The 14,379-nt window shown below is 43.9% G+C and overlaps 2 protein-coding genes across 2 annotated transcripts in view; both read left to right on the top strand.

The window, feature by feature from the left end:
- MAPKAP1 (MAPK associated protein 1) overlaps nt 1-14,379 on the top strand; it is a 408,697-nt gene that overhangs the window by 309,624 nt on the left and 84,694 nt on the right. The gene's annotated exons all lie outside the window — the stretch shown is intronic.
- Nucleotides 8,344-12,845, top strand: HSPA5 (heat shock protein family A (Hsp70) member 5). Its single transcript, XM_056860944.1, has 8 exons — nt 8,344-8,492; nt 8,938-9,169; nt 9,630-9,767; nt 10,118-10,230; nt 10,323-10,713; nt 11,167-11,404; nt 11,635-11,802; nt 12,097-12,845. Exons 1-8 carry the CDS (start codon nt 8,377-8,379, stop codon nt 12,657-12,659), a joined length of 1,959 nt encoding a protein of 652 aa, XP_056716922.1. The 5' UTR covers nt 8,344-8,376; the 3' UTR covers nt 12,660-12,845.

Here is a 14,379-nt window from a genome sequence, read left to right as displayed (position 1 = left end):
AGGAGTTAAATCCACCTTTTCCCTAGTACCACAGTCAGTTCCATTCCCTCACACATGGCTGCTTTTTACATGTTTGAGGATCTCATAACAGATCTGAGGGTCAGATGTAATTTGGCTTTAATGTTAAGCATCTTTCCTATCATGGTAAAAGGTAAAGGTAGTCCCCTGTGCAAACACCGGGTCATTCCTGACCCATGGGGTGACATCACATCCCGACGTTTCCTAGGCAGACTTTGTTTATAGGGTGGTTTGCCAGTGCCTTCCCCAGTCATCTTCCCTTTACCCCCAGCAAGCTGGGTACTCATATTACCGACCTCAGAAGGATGGAAGGCTGAGTCAACCTTGAGCCGGCTACCTGAAACCAACTTCCGTCAGGATCAAACTCAGGTCGTGAGCAGAGCTTGGACTGCAGTACTGCAGCTTATCACTCTACGCCATAGGGGGCAGGAGAACTTTCTTTCCAATAACATCTTTCGTGGAAGGGAAGACAGCATGGTATAGTCCAATCTTGTCAGATCTTGGAAGCTAAGCAGGGTTGGAACTTGGATAGGAGACCACCAAGGAAGATTCTGCAGAGGAAGGCAACTGTAATCTTTCTTTGCTTCTCACTTGCCTTGAAAGCCCCTTTCTGGGATCACCATAAATTGGCTGTGACTTGATGGCACTTCACACGCGCACAGTGTCTTTCTCAGGAACCTCAAAGCAGAATATAAGAGATCTGTTCAGCCAGTTTCTTACCAGTACTCCATACTGACCTACTTTCACCCTCTCTCCTACGCTTGCAAGTGATGAATTAAGGACAAGTTTTAAAAAAGGCTTTTTGAGTCCAGAAAGTATAGGATTTATCAATAAGGGCCAAACTAGACACTACGCAGAGGTACATGAGGAAAAGCTGGAAGTCTGGGAATCTTCAATCTAGAAAAAAGACAGCTGGGGTGGGGGAAGTAATAGAGTTTTATGAAATTATGCATGGGGTAGAGAAAGTACACAGATTTTCTTCTTCCATAATACTAGAACTCAGGAGGGACCTAATGAAGGTGATGGTCAAAAGACTCAAGTCAGGCAAAAAAAAATACTTTTTACTCAAAGAGTAATTAAGTTGTGGAATTCACTGCCAGTGGACCACAAGTACAGATGGATTTAAAAGGGGCTTATGGAAGATAGGTCTATCAGTGGCTACTTGCTATGATAAGTGAAGGGTCTATGCACAGGGGCAGCTCATACTGGCTGCTAGTCTCCCTCTCTTTTTGTTTCTGCAGGGGCAGCTACCACGTGCCCCAACGGCACGTTACTCTCAGCCCCTAGGGCCACTAGTTCCTGGTTCCAGTGCATGTGTGCGTGACACACCCTTCCCCCCTGCCTCAGGCACTCCTTCCCCCAACTTAGGGTTGCCAGGTCCCTCTTTGTCATTGGCAGGAGGTTTTGGGGGGTGGAACCTGAGAAGGGTGGGGTATGGGGAGGGGAGTGACTTCAATGCCTTAGAGTCCAATTGCCAAAGTGGCCATAGAGTCCAATTGCCAAAGTGAGCAGGTGAACGGATCTCTATCGGCTGGAGAACAGTCATAACAGCAGGGGATCTCCAGTTATTATTTTGGATTTCTACATGCTGACGCTTCGACTGGATACAGGACACAGAGGGGAGCCAGCATGGTGTAGTGGTTAAGAGCAGTGGTTTGGAGCGGTGGAATCTGATCTGGAGAACCAGGTTTGATTCCCCACTCCTCCACATGAGCAGTGGAGGCTAATCTGGTGAACCGGATTTGTTTCCTCACTCCTACGCATGAAGCCAGCTGGGTGACCTTGGGCAAGTCACACTCTCTCAGCCCCACCCACCTCACAGGCTGTCTGTTGTGGGGAAGGGAAGGTGATTGTAAGCTGGTTTGATTCTTAAGTGGTAGAGAAAGTTGGCATATAAAAACCAACACTTCTTTTTCTAGTACCTGAAGGTTGGCAGCCCTACCCCATGCCTACTTTAGAGACCAAAAAGATTTTTGGGGTTCTTTGTAATATGATCAGGCCCTGAGTTAATTGCTCTGGTGGATGGGAGAAGGAAAGAGAGTGGGAAAAGAACCATGTGGGAGCATAATTTAGCTGGGAATTAAGGGAAAATTGGTGTCACTGATAAATAAGAGACAGTTGAGAAGACTGAGGGAGGAATATTTGCCCCATAAATTAGTATTGGTTTTGGCTTGCCCAAAGAATCTTGGGAGTTGTAGTTTGATTACTGTAATAAGAATCACTGTTAGAGATCTGTAGTCCTTTCTGCATCGGAACTATAATTCCCAGGATCCCCTGGGAAGAGGGAATGACTATTAAACCAGTTTGTAGGATAGATGTGCCCTAGAGTGTCCTTTCCAAAAGCAGCATAAATTATACTTCTGTCTTGTGGATAATTGCCAACAGTAGCTTGCGGGGTGGGCTGTGTATTTCATTAAATGAAATTTAGCATCTCTGAACATGCTTTGCTACAGTTGATAATTTGGATGCTTGATTATACAGGCAGTGCAGATACTCCTTGAAGGCTGTTAAACCAGTCAAGGGAGTTTATTCTATAATAACTCTAGAATTGCTACTCATCCTTTGGCTGATGTAACTCTGTGGTGTTCTATGTCAGGATATGGTGCAATACCAAGAAACGGTGACTCAGTAACTCTGAACAGACCCTCTGAAATTGGACGAGCTTGTCTATTCACTTTTCTCCAGGGAGGGTCTATGGGACCTTTAGACCTATCATATGAACTCTGTGTACACAAATGTGGTTCATGCGAACATATGTGTTAAGAGGTATCTTGCCTGTGAAAGGGATCATTAAATGATCTTTGGCATCCTCTTGCTGCATTTAGAGAATATTTATGGGCATCATGATGTCTTCCACGTTGTGTATGCTCAAGAAAAGGAACCATCATAGATTTTGTAAAATCTCAGAATTAATATCGCTTAACCAAAGTTTGGCACTCAAAGTGTAGTTAAATAAAACACACTCAGGATACTGTTAATGTGTAAAAAGGTATTCTCTGACATGCTTTAACCTCAATGTTCTCATGAAGGGATTTTGTTTGCCCTCTCCCTGAATGGATGATCGTGGCAAAGTGTTCTTTTGGATCTCTCAGCCATTTGTGAATATGCAACCATAGCAGCCCCCATTTGTTAATGGGAAAAGGATGACCTCCCACATGAAGGGGGTCATATCAACATGGTAGAACAGTAGGATGTATCAGTGTTTGAATGAGAGCAGTTGCTGTAGCGATTAGAATATTAGACTAGGATCTAGGAGACTCACAAACAAATCCACACTCTGCCTTAGAAGTTCTCTGGGTGACTTTGGGCCAGCCTCTCACTCCTCAGCCTAGCATACCCCCACAGGGTAGCTGTTGTGAGGATTAAATGGACAAGGGCAGAATGATGTTATAAACTGCATCAGGTCCCCAATGGTGAAAAAAATGGGGGTACAAATGTCTAAATAAAAATAAGATCCTTTTCCTTCCAAGGTACACTCCTTGATCAGTAAAAATCTAACCCTAGGACTACAGGTACATTCAGTATATTGTGAGGTTGCCCTGCACTCCATTTTCCAGGCTATTAACTTTACTAGAAGGTAATGCTTCAATGTTCTCTTTGTTCTGCACTTTGAATCAGTATGGAGGCCATTAACTGCTATCCTCTTCCTGGTTGGTAGCTCCATCCTTGTCCCCATGTTCCCCCAATAATGGCTCAATTCAAGTTCATGTTAAGTGACATTGTGAACTTTTGTTTCAGAACCCCACTAACCTAAGGTCCAAAAGCCAACATACAAAGAGAAGTTCTGATTTTCAGGAGTGCCTTTTGAACTAATGTACTAACCGATTATATTGCTGGGGTAACGTTCTAGGCACAACAATATAAAGTACAGCTTTTGAAAATATAGTTGCACAACAATGACATTGCCAAAGGACATAGTGAGGAGGAAGGTGGGGAAAGATTAATAAGAACATTGGGCCCCTGGGCCTCTCAGATTCTTAAGCAGGACCTGAACCACTAGCAGAATTTATTTTCAATGTGGACTACAAAGTGTATTTGTGTGTACGTGTCAAAAGGGCAAATGTTTCCCAGCATGGTTGAGACTGGAGTGGGGTTTCTAATACAATTTTAGTGTAAACATGGAACAACGGAGTTCCACATTTAGGCATGCCAGCTCCAGCTTTGGAAATTCCTGGAGCTCTAGGAGTGCTGTTGGGGGAAGGCAGCAAACTCAGTGGGGATATGATGCCATAGTCTGCCCCACAAAGCTGCCATTTGCTTCAGGGGGACGATCTCTGTAGTCTGGAGATCAGTCATCATTTTGGGAGAACTCCAGGTCCCACTGGGAGATTGATTAATCTCGAGTAATTGCTACTGAGGTTGCCACTCTCTGAGGTTGCCACATTCAAACTATTTCAGTTTTAAGTAGCAGTATAGAATGTCATGCCCTGACCTGGATGGCCCAGGCTAGCCTGATCTTGTCAGATCTCGGAAGCTAAGCAGGGTTGTCCTGGCTAGTACTTGGATGGGAGACCACCAAGGAATATCAGGGTCTCTATGCAGAGGCAGGCAATGGCAAACCACCTCCGTTACTCTCTTGCCTTGAAAATCCCACTGGGTTGCCATAAATCAGCTGTGACTTGATGGCACTTTACACACATGGAGTGTCATAATATTAGTGCAGTATCACTGTTTTATTTTGTTATATGCGGCATCTTTTTTGTGGTCTAATTAATCTGCCATAAAAGGGCATGAGCTCAGGTATACCAAGATATCCTGAGTGTGCAGAGAGCACCTCTTCACCCCACCAAAGGAAGGTGTTGATGTTGATGGCACTTTTCTGTTTTATTGTTTGTAATTACAACCATCAAGGTGCCAACTCTTAGGTCTAGATTAACATTACATGTTACACTATGCAAACTGGTACTGATGTTAATTTTAAAAACGTTTAGTTCATGTTTCTGTTTATAAATTAATGTATTAATTTGGGCATGGAGCATCAGAAAAGCTACTCCAATTACTAGAAAATATAGCTTGATTTTTCTAATCAGGGAAATTGCCATTGCAATGTTCTGTCCTGTTTCCTTTTAAAGCTGTAACACTGCTCACTTTAACAGACAATTCACACAGCCAGTAAAGTTTGCACTGGCTCTGTGGTTTCTTACACAAAATCACATGAAATCTATGGATAGATAGCTATGAGGGGTGTTCATTAAAAAGGTGTTTTTATTTTGTTAGGCCTTTGAGGGGTACCTAAGGGACAGACACTTATTATGGCTTTTACTGTTGAATATTATGTGTTTGGGTTTTTTGTTGTTGCTGAATGTTGTGATAACCAAAACTAACAACAGTTTACATGGAAGTGTGGCATGCAAATAACATATAGTAAGTAAATATTTTTTTGTGTGTGTGTTAAGTGCCGTCAAGTCGTTTCCGACTCATGGCGACCCTATGAATCAATGTCCTCCAAAGTGTCCTATCCTTAACAGCCTTGCTCAGATTGAGGGAAGTGTAGATTCTTGGTGGGTCTGTGCCATTGAACAGGGTCTGGCTTTTGCATCCAACAAGATCTTGCAAATTGAGGGCCATGGCTTCCTTTATAGAGTCAATCCATCTCTTGTTGGGTCTTCCTCTTTTCCTGCTGCCTTCAACCTTTCCTAGCATGATTGTCTTTTCCAGTGACTCGTCTTCTCATAATGTGAGCAAAGCATGATAGCCTCAGTTTAGTCATTTTAGCTTCTAGGGTCACTTCAGGCTTGCTTTGATCTATAATCCACTGATTTGTTTCTTTGGCAGTCCACGGTATCCGTAACACTCTCCTCCAACACCACCTTTCAAAGGAATCTACTTTCTTCCTATCTGCTTTCTTCATTGTCCAGCTCTCACGCCCATACATAGTAATAGGGAATACGATGGCATGAATTAACCTGATCTTGGTTGCCATTGACACATCCTTACACTTAATAATTTTTTCTAGCTCCTTCATGGCTAGTTCACGTTTAAGTAAATATTTAAATATGTTTTAAAAGTTCCATTCCCAAGTGTTGCTTTTCTGGGCATGTGCAGCATGTTAAAGGGTGTAATATGTGTAGCAGCTCTCAATTCGTCTTTATGGGGGCATCGGGAAGGCTAGACAGAAACCCCTTCTTCTACCCTGGCAGTTATCGAGACCCCCACCCCGGCCTGGAGGTTGCTACGGGCCCAGTAACCATAGAAACTTCCAGAAAGGCCCGGCCTTTCCTAGCCTTCATTTTTTAAACATGACTCCCATCGCGGCCAATGGGCTTCCTCCGCCTGGCCCATTCCTCGGCCTCTCATTGGCTCGCGGCTCCAAGCGAGGCGGTCCAAGAAGGCTCTCGGGCGGGGTAGGCTATCGTGGGAGGCGGAGGGAAGAGGACGACGAGGAGGAAAGACGAGGGTGACGGCGCGACACGCGACGGGGAACGTCACGGCTGCAGCGCTCCAATGGGTATCGGACAGCATGGTGGGGAGCGGCCAATAGGAAGACTCCAGCGAGGAAAAAGTGACCAATAGGAGGAGTCCACGCAAGGCTGAGGGAAAGTATATAAAGCAGAGGACGGCGGGGCCTGCATGCTGGACTCAAGCGAGGGGTTGGAAGGTTGAGCAGGCGGAGTGTCTGTTGGCCCGCGTGCTAGAATCAGGCCGATCGTGTGAATCGGGATTGCGTGTTTAGGAAGGTAAGGCTGGGCCTGCTTTTTTTTTGGGGGGGGGAAAGGCTCTGGGGGCGATAGATCCCGCAAAGCAGCCCTTGGGAGTTGCAGCATCCAAGGAGGGATCTAGCAACCCCCCTCCCCATTTTCTGCCCCAGAGACCCTTGGAAGAAATAATCTGGGGAATTTCAGAAGGAGAGTTATTTTTAAGTAAACGACGCGAGGGTCGTGGTGACATGTTTTGTTTTATTTAAACCGATTTCTTTTACCCCCAGTTTATCTTGGGGTAGATCTGTGAACCCTTGGAGCCGGTTAAGCGGTTTTGGGCTGGGCTGACATGGCTCCCTTTCTCTGTGACGTGTGGTGTTTTGCGCTCTTTGTCTCCCGATCTCTTCCCCCCCCCCACCGGAATGATGGTGGGAAATTAAAACCGTATAAGTAGTTAAACTGAAGCAGCGTTTTGTGCTGAGTAGTGTCTTAATTTTGCTCTTTTGGGGAGGGGGGGGGATGCCTAAAACCATCTGAATGCCCAGCACCTTTTCTTTTGGTAGGGTTAATTTGTATGATGGACAGTGCCTTGGGTTCCTTGAGCTTTTTATTTCCCTCCTCCTTTTAATATTGCTGTGTTCAGATTTGGTTAGAAGAATGTCGATTAAATCAATAATAATCAGCAGTTTGTGTCTGGTATTTTTTCCTTCCACCCATTGGGGTTTTGTGTATGGTCCTCCTGTCCAAATGTCCATTTTTGTGTACATTAATTTGCCAAAATATTGTCGAAGGCTTTCACGGTCAGAGTTCGTCGGTTCTTGTAGGCTATCCGGGCTGTGTGACCGTGGTCTTGGTATTTTCTTTCCTGACGTTTCGCCAGCAGCTGTGGCAGGCATCTTCAGAGGAGTAACACTGAGAGACCCTGTCCTTCAGTGTGACTCCTCTGAAGATGCCGGCCACAGCTGCGGGCGAAATGTCAGGAAAGAAAATACCAAGATCACGGTCACACAGCCCGGATAACCTACAAGAACCAATTATATTGCCACCTTCCAAGTGTTTCAATCCTCGATTTTCCCCTGCTTCTCTAGTTTTGGGAAATGATAATAGGTTTTTATCATCTCCTCCCCATATTGGTTTTATGTGAGGTCATGTTTTTGGTACAGCATGTTAATTCTTGGCATTAAAACTGGGTGGAGAAGTAGAATGAATTATGTTTTTCAGAAATTAAGTGGAAGGAACCAGTAGCTTCTACAGAAAAGAGCATTTGGTGATAGGGTGTCTTGGCATTGGACTTGGAGAACTGACTTGCATTTCCCCTTAAAGTCAGCTGTCACTTCTATGAACTAGGTTGCCTGGTTCTGGAACTGGTATTGAGGGGGAGGGGCTGATAGAGTCCCTCCTTCTGGTTTCCCTGTATTGACCATGGCAATTAAAAATGCTGTTCAAAAAAGTCTGCTTTCCATCTTCTTGGTGCCATGTGAGTCTGGGAGTTGTAGTTCTTGCATATAGTTTCCTTAACTTTCTGTGCCTAAACTAGTAGAAATGTCCCAGCCTAGCAAGAATTTGTAGTCTGAGAGTACTACTTAATCTGCAAACCTGCCCCATTTCAGCCTTTATGCAGCTGTCCTGCTATGTGGTCCTTTTCTGCCTAGTGCTACATCTAACATTTGGCTTTCTTTACAGACTTTTCAACTGCTGTGTAAAAACACAAAAAGAAAACATGAAGTACATTCTGGTCTGTCTGCTGCTTGTTGGCAGCACGTTTGCAGACGAAGATGACAAAAAGGAAGACGTGGGGACTGTGGTTGGCATTGATCTAGGAACAACATACTCATGGTATGTGTCGTGAGGGAACGGCCTTAGTTGATTAACTACTTTTTAGTGCTTGCCTCTAATAGTTCAGTCTAATGTACAAGGCAAAAATAGGGTAAAATCTGATGTAATGTTGTCTATTATTCATTGTGCAAATATAACAGTATGGAATCGATCATTTGCAAAAGTCAGGTTTTTTTAATTTGTTTTTTTTGGGGGAGAAGCAGCATCCCAACACATAGCGATATACAATTTGAGACACCATCTTGCACCAATACAGTGTTGCAATTGAAAACGCTAGCAGTAGACAGAAATGCCAGTATTGAGGCATATGGTCCATATGGGTAGTGATGTGCTAGCTAGCTTACAGCATGATATGTGCTGGTGAGCAGTTTTCCTTGGCAGGTTTGCTAGCTTGCTGTGCACGTTGTACTGGTCTTGATCACAATATGTCTTGTATTTGTAACAGTGTTGGAGTCTTCAAGAATGGGCGTGTAGAGATAATTGCCAATGACCAGGGCAACAGAATAACTCCATCCTATGTGGCCTTCACACCTGAAGGAGAACGTCTTATAGGTGATGCAGCAAAGAATCAGTTGACCTCCAATCCTGAGAACACAGTGTTTGATGCTAAGCGTCTGATTGGCCGAACATGGAATGATCCTTCTGTTCAGCAGGATATCAAATACCTGCCTTTCAAGGTGTGCATCTTTAAATTTCTGTTAAAGCTTTAATTTGAAACTTGCAGTATGTTTTTGTGTAGCCTGCTTTTCTGTTGGAAATGGTGATTTGCTGAGAACTAGAAATGAATTCGAGGCTGAATAGGGGCTTGTAGCTAGAAATATTCACTGACTGTAGAATGTCCCCTGTTTGGGAAACAGTATCTTAAGCTGTACAGTTTTTGGTTCACTGAACCAAACCAGGATGACCGCCACACACATACAGCCCTGTGTGGGGCTCAGCAGAGCTACAAAAAGGGATGTCAAGCACCTGGTAGGCCACAGTATATGATTAATGAGCCTGTATTACTTAGTCAGTTGTAAGCTGAAGGACAAGACTGCCCAGGATTTTATATTATAGTTGAGAATCTAGGAATCTAGATAAGAGGGAAACATACCATTATTGTGTGATGACAATTGATTGTTCTATCTATTTCAACAGGTCTTTGAAAAGAAGTCTAAACCTCATATTCAGGTTGATATTGGAGGAGGACAAACAAAGACCTTTGCCCCAGAAGAAATTTCAGCTATGGTTCTGACCAAGATGAAGGAGACTGCAGAAGCCTATTTGGGAAGGAAGGTAAGATGAAGCATCAGCTTTTGAAGAAACAACCCTCCAAAAGAACAGCAGTGGTTCTCAGGGGTCTTACTCCAGATGCCTTTGCCAGCTCTGAAATCCCTTTAAACACTTAAATCTGGGACCTTTTACTTGAGAAACATATGAACTGCTACTGAACTGTGGCCCTTCCAGAAATATCTTGGCTGCTCAAATCTGAATGGGTTATCCCTTCTAGCTTCTTCAGGAGAGAGCATTTGAAAGCCTTGGTGGGTGCTTCCAGTGGGGTTCCCCAAAACAGACATGAGGCACATTAGATGCTGTGGTGGCAGTAACTGGTCTTACATTCTTCTCTCTGCCTTTTTAAAAATCAGGTTACTCATGCTGTTGTCACTGTGCCAGCATATTTTAATGATGCCCAGCGCCAAGCTACAAAAGATGCTGGTACCATTGCTGGACTGAATGTCATGAGAATAATCAATGAGCCGTAAGTATGCTTAATGGCTGGACTTCTGCAGGTGTTTGGGCAGGTGGGACCTGAGAGGTGAAGAGTCCTGACACACCTGTATTTTCTTGCAGGACCGCTGCTGCAATTGCTTATGGACTGGACAAAAGGGAGGGCGAGAAGAACATCCTGGTATTTGACCTGGGTGGTGGAACCTTTGATGTCTCCCTTCTGACAATTGATAATGGTGTCTTTGAAGTTGTGGCTACCAATGGGGACACTCACCTGGGTGGTGAAGACTTTGACCAGCGGGTGATGGAACACTTCATTAAACTGTACAAGAAGAAAACTGGGAAGGACGTTCGGAAGGACAACCGGGCTGTTCAGAAGCTGCGGCGAGAAGTGGAGAAAGCAAAGCGTGCACTCTCTTCTCAGCATCAGGCCAGGATTGAGATTGAATCTTTCTTCGAAGGGGAAGACTTCTCAGAGACCTTGACCAGGGCCAAGTTTGAAGAACTGAACATGGTAGGTATCTTAGGATAGAGCTGGATAAGGGCCGCTTTGGACTGATGACAGAAACTGCCTTTGCAATTTTCTTTCCAATTTAGAAGAGCCAGATTTGTAGCCATGAGTAACATTCCCTGCTGATTTCAAAGTACTTTACAACAAATATAACTGCTATTAAAACAAAATTTTTGTAGTTCAGAATAAAATGGCTGACAATTTGAATCAAAAGCCTCATACAATTTAGAGGTTTTGCGTTCTGAAAGACTTAACGTGAGTTTTCTTTGAAGTGCCTTCCAAAAACAAAATATAATAGTCAAAGACCAGTCAAAACTAGAGTGATACATGAAGCAAGGATGGGGATCTAGTTGACACTTTGTACTTTGTCTTTGAGCTTAAACGAATCTGAAGGCATCTCATTGTGAGAAAATGCAGGGTGCTCTTCCTTAACAAAGTGGTTTTAAATTCTTGTAGGATCTCTTCCGTTCCACCATGAAACCTGTCCAGAAAGTCCTAGAGGATGCAGACCTAAAGAAGTCTGACATTGATGAAATTGTTCTTGTTGGTGGCTCTACTCGAATCCCCAAGATACAGCAGCTTGTGAAGGAATTTTTCAATGGGAAGGAGCCCTCTCGAGGCATCAATCCAGATGAAGCAGTAGCTTATGGTGCTGCTGTCCAGGCTGGTGTGCTCTCTGGGGATCAAGATACTGGTAAGTTGAGCAGCTTTAATAATGGGACACCATAGTAAGATGTCAGGTACTACAGAGAGTGTCTTGACATGTGGGGTTTGTTAATAACTGTCCAATATTTATAAGCGCACCTTTGTCTCTAGCATGGATATGGTATAGCTATTGGCCCCAAATGAGATATTTCTGGAACAGAGATGTGATGTGGCTTTATAGGGACACCCATGTCTTAAATGCCTTTCATTTTGATTTAGGTGATCTGGTGCTGCTTGATGTCTGCCCTCTAACCCTTGGCATTGAGACAGTCGGTGGAGTCATGACCAAGCTTATCCCAAGGAACACTGTTGTACCCACCAAGAAATCACAGATCTTTTCCACTGCTTCAGATAACCAGCCAACTGTGACAATCAAGGTCTTTGAAGGTAAATAGCCTGTATTCTTAGCTTTTGACTTGGAACTTTTTTTGCTACTGCCTTGTATTGGTCTGGTTTGAGGCATGGGTTTGAAGTAGTAGTAAGGTCCAGCGTGAGAGCCTAATTTTTCAAGGCATACTTCACCGCTTCTCTGAACGTTAGACGTTAGGAAATATGATTAGTCATTGTGCGTACTCATGTATAAAGGAGTGGCATTGGTTGTTGAATAAGCAGTAATTTTTAATGGTGTGGATGATCAGATAATTAGAGGAACTTTTATCTAAACCATGGTTCTTCTTGTAGGAGAACGTCCTCTCACAAAGGATAACCATCTGCTGGGAACCTTTGACCTGACTGGTATCCCTCCTGCGCCTCGGGGCGTCCCCCAGATCGAGGTCACCTTTGAAATAGATGTGAATGGAATCCTGCGTGTTACAGCTGAGGACAAAGGCACAGGGAACAAAAATAAGATCACCATCACCAATGATCAGAACCGTCTAACTCCAGAAGAAATTGAGAGGATGGTCAACGATGCAGAGAAATTTGCAGACGAGGACAAAAAGCTGAAAGAGCGGATTGATGCCAGGAATGAGCTGGAAAGCTACGCCTACTCACTGAAAAATCAGATTGGGGATAAGGAGAAACTAGGAGGCAAGCTATCATCTGAAGACAAAGACACGATAGAAAAGGCTGTGGAAGAGAAGATTGAATGGCTTGAGAGTCATCAAGATGCAGAGATTGAAGACTTCAAAGCACAGAAGAAGGAACTGGAAGAGGTGGTGCAGCCTATTGTGGGCAAGCTGTATGGTGGTGCAGCCCCTCCCCCTGGCGAAGAGGAGGCAACAGGGGAGAAAGATGAATTGTAGGCCTCTGTCTTCTGAATGTTACCACTGTAAATATTGGACTTGGAACTTTTGTTAAACTATTGAACTCTGGAATGTGATCAGAATCTTCACTCGTGTGGAGTTGGAAATGCTAGCCCAAAGTGGCTGTTTACTGCTTTTCATTAGCAGCTGATAAATGTTGGGGAGGGGTGGGGGAAGGCTAACTCACCAGGGGTTTAGAAGTGTTCATCTTGAAACCATTCTATTTAACAAAGTGGGTCATGTGTGTTCTGTGACGAACTTTTCTACCCTCAAGTGACAACAATAAATTTGTTACTGACACTGGATTTGGCTCTTAATCTGTCATGCTTGTAGAAACTTGAGTTCACATGAGTCATGTCTCTTTGGCTCATAATCCAAACTTTCAAGGAGCAGAGTAACAAGCAGACTCCATAGTTCTCTTCCTGGACCACCACTGTGTAGCACTACTGAGTAATTATGAGCTGAGGTGTGCCACTCAAACCCTTAAGACATTTCATACTGCTGCTGCCACCACAAAAGATTGATCATAATGGAACTGGTGTACTTTTTGGTCTTTTACTTCAATTTAGTAATTGACTATCTGCTTTAAAGACAAGAGTTTCAGTTCTATATATAAGTTGCATCTAGTACAGCTAACAATCAGAAGGTCCCATCAGACTAAACTCAAAATATTTAGGTTAACTTAATTGGTGCTTTCTTGGATAACTACTACATACCCAGTCTTGGCAGCACCACCTGCAGTCACCTTAGTTTTGTAATTTTAAATTTAGTAACCTCTGTCAGAATCAGCCACTTCGTTTTACCCTGTTAGCACTGCCATTGAAGGACTACAAAAAGTTATCTGATGTCATGGCTTGAGCAGCTTTATCTTACTGCCCAATACTGAGGAAGTCCTGAGTTCTTAAAAGCTGGAGAGGCTGGGAGCCAGGTGAAGCCTTACACTGGTCAATAAGGGGTCCAGCACTACATGTGCTGAACACCTAACAATTTCCCCCAAGTAGATGAAATGTATTTTGAATGACACATCTGGGTAAAAGCTGAGACCAAAATAAAATGAAGTTGGCATCTCTCTCCAGCCAAAGCTTTTGGGACCTGCCTCACTGGCAGGATTTGTAGGATTGGGATGCTAGTGGAGAAAAGTAGTAGGATTCTGGGGCTTGACTCTACAATCCATTAAAGCCAATCATCTCTCAACCATGCCTTCAACCTAAATATGCATTTTGTTGAACGCAACACATTTTACTTCTGTGCATGAGGGCATAAAGCATGCAGTTTTGCTCCTGGTGTTGGCCTAGTCACGTGATCTCAAAATGCTCAGGAGTATTGGGGTTCAAAGTAATGTCTTTAGACAAGATTAGGCCTCCTGCAGAAGGTGTTGGAACAAGCACTTCACCCCACTTGTTACAAAAGTAAGCATATTCAGCTCTTGTTTGGTAAACTTTATATCCTACCAAGAAAGCAGAAGATGCATTCAGCACTTTCCCACACAGACATGCATACGAACGCAACCACGTAAGGGGGCGAGAAGAGGTAAAGCAAGTATTTCATGGCAGTGCTTCAATAGACTTAAGAAACTAGGCAGATGTCTAGCATTTCCCTCTCCTCCTACAGGAAGAAGAGGCTGTCTTCTATGTAGATTACTCCTCTCACCTGTTGTGACCCCCATAATGTCATTCCTTACAGCTGTCCTGACAGAGCTGCTCTTTTCTCTGATTTAAGC

The sequence above is a fragment of the Euleptes europaea genome, chromosome 14, assembly GCF_029931775.1.
Source record: "Euleptes europaea isolate rEulEur1 chromosome 14, rEulEur1.hap1, whole genome shotgun sequence".
Lineage (NCBI taxonomy): Eukaryota > Metazoa > Chordata > Lepidosauria > Squamata > Sphaerodactylidae > Euleptes > Euleptes europaea.
Note: the sequence above shows the minus strand (reverse complement) of the source record. Positions and strands in the feature narration are given on the sequence as shown.

Coding starts and splice junctions, on each gene's coding strand:
- HSPA5 (XM_056860944.1), top strand. CDS start 8,377: ATGAAGTACATTCTGGTCTGTCTGCTGCTTGTTGGCAGCACGTTTGCA. Junction 11,405..11,634: donor CTCTGGGGATCAAGATACTG/GTAAGTTGAGCA, acceptor ATTTTGATTTAG/GTGATCTGGTGCTGCTTGAT. Junction 11,803..12,096: donor GACAATCAAGGTCTTTGAAG/GTAAATAGCCTG, acceptor TTCTTCTTGTAG/GAGAACGTCCTCTCACAAAG.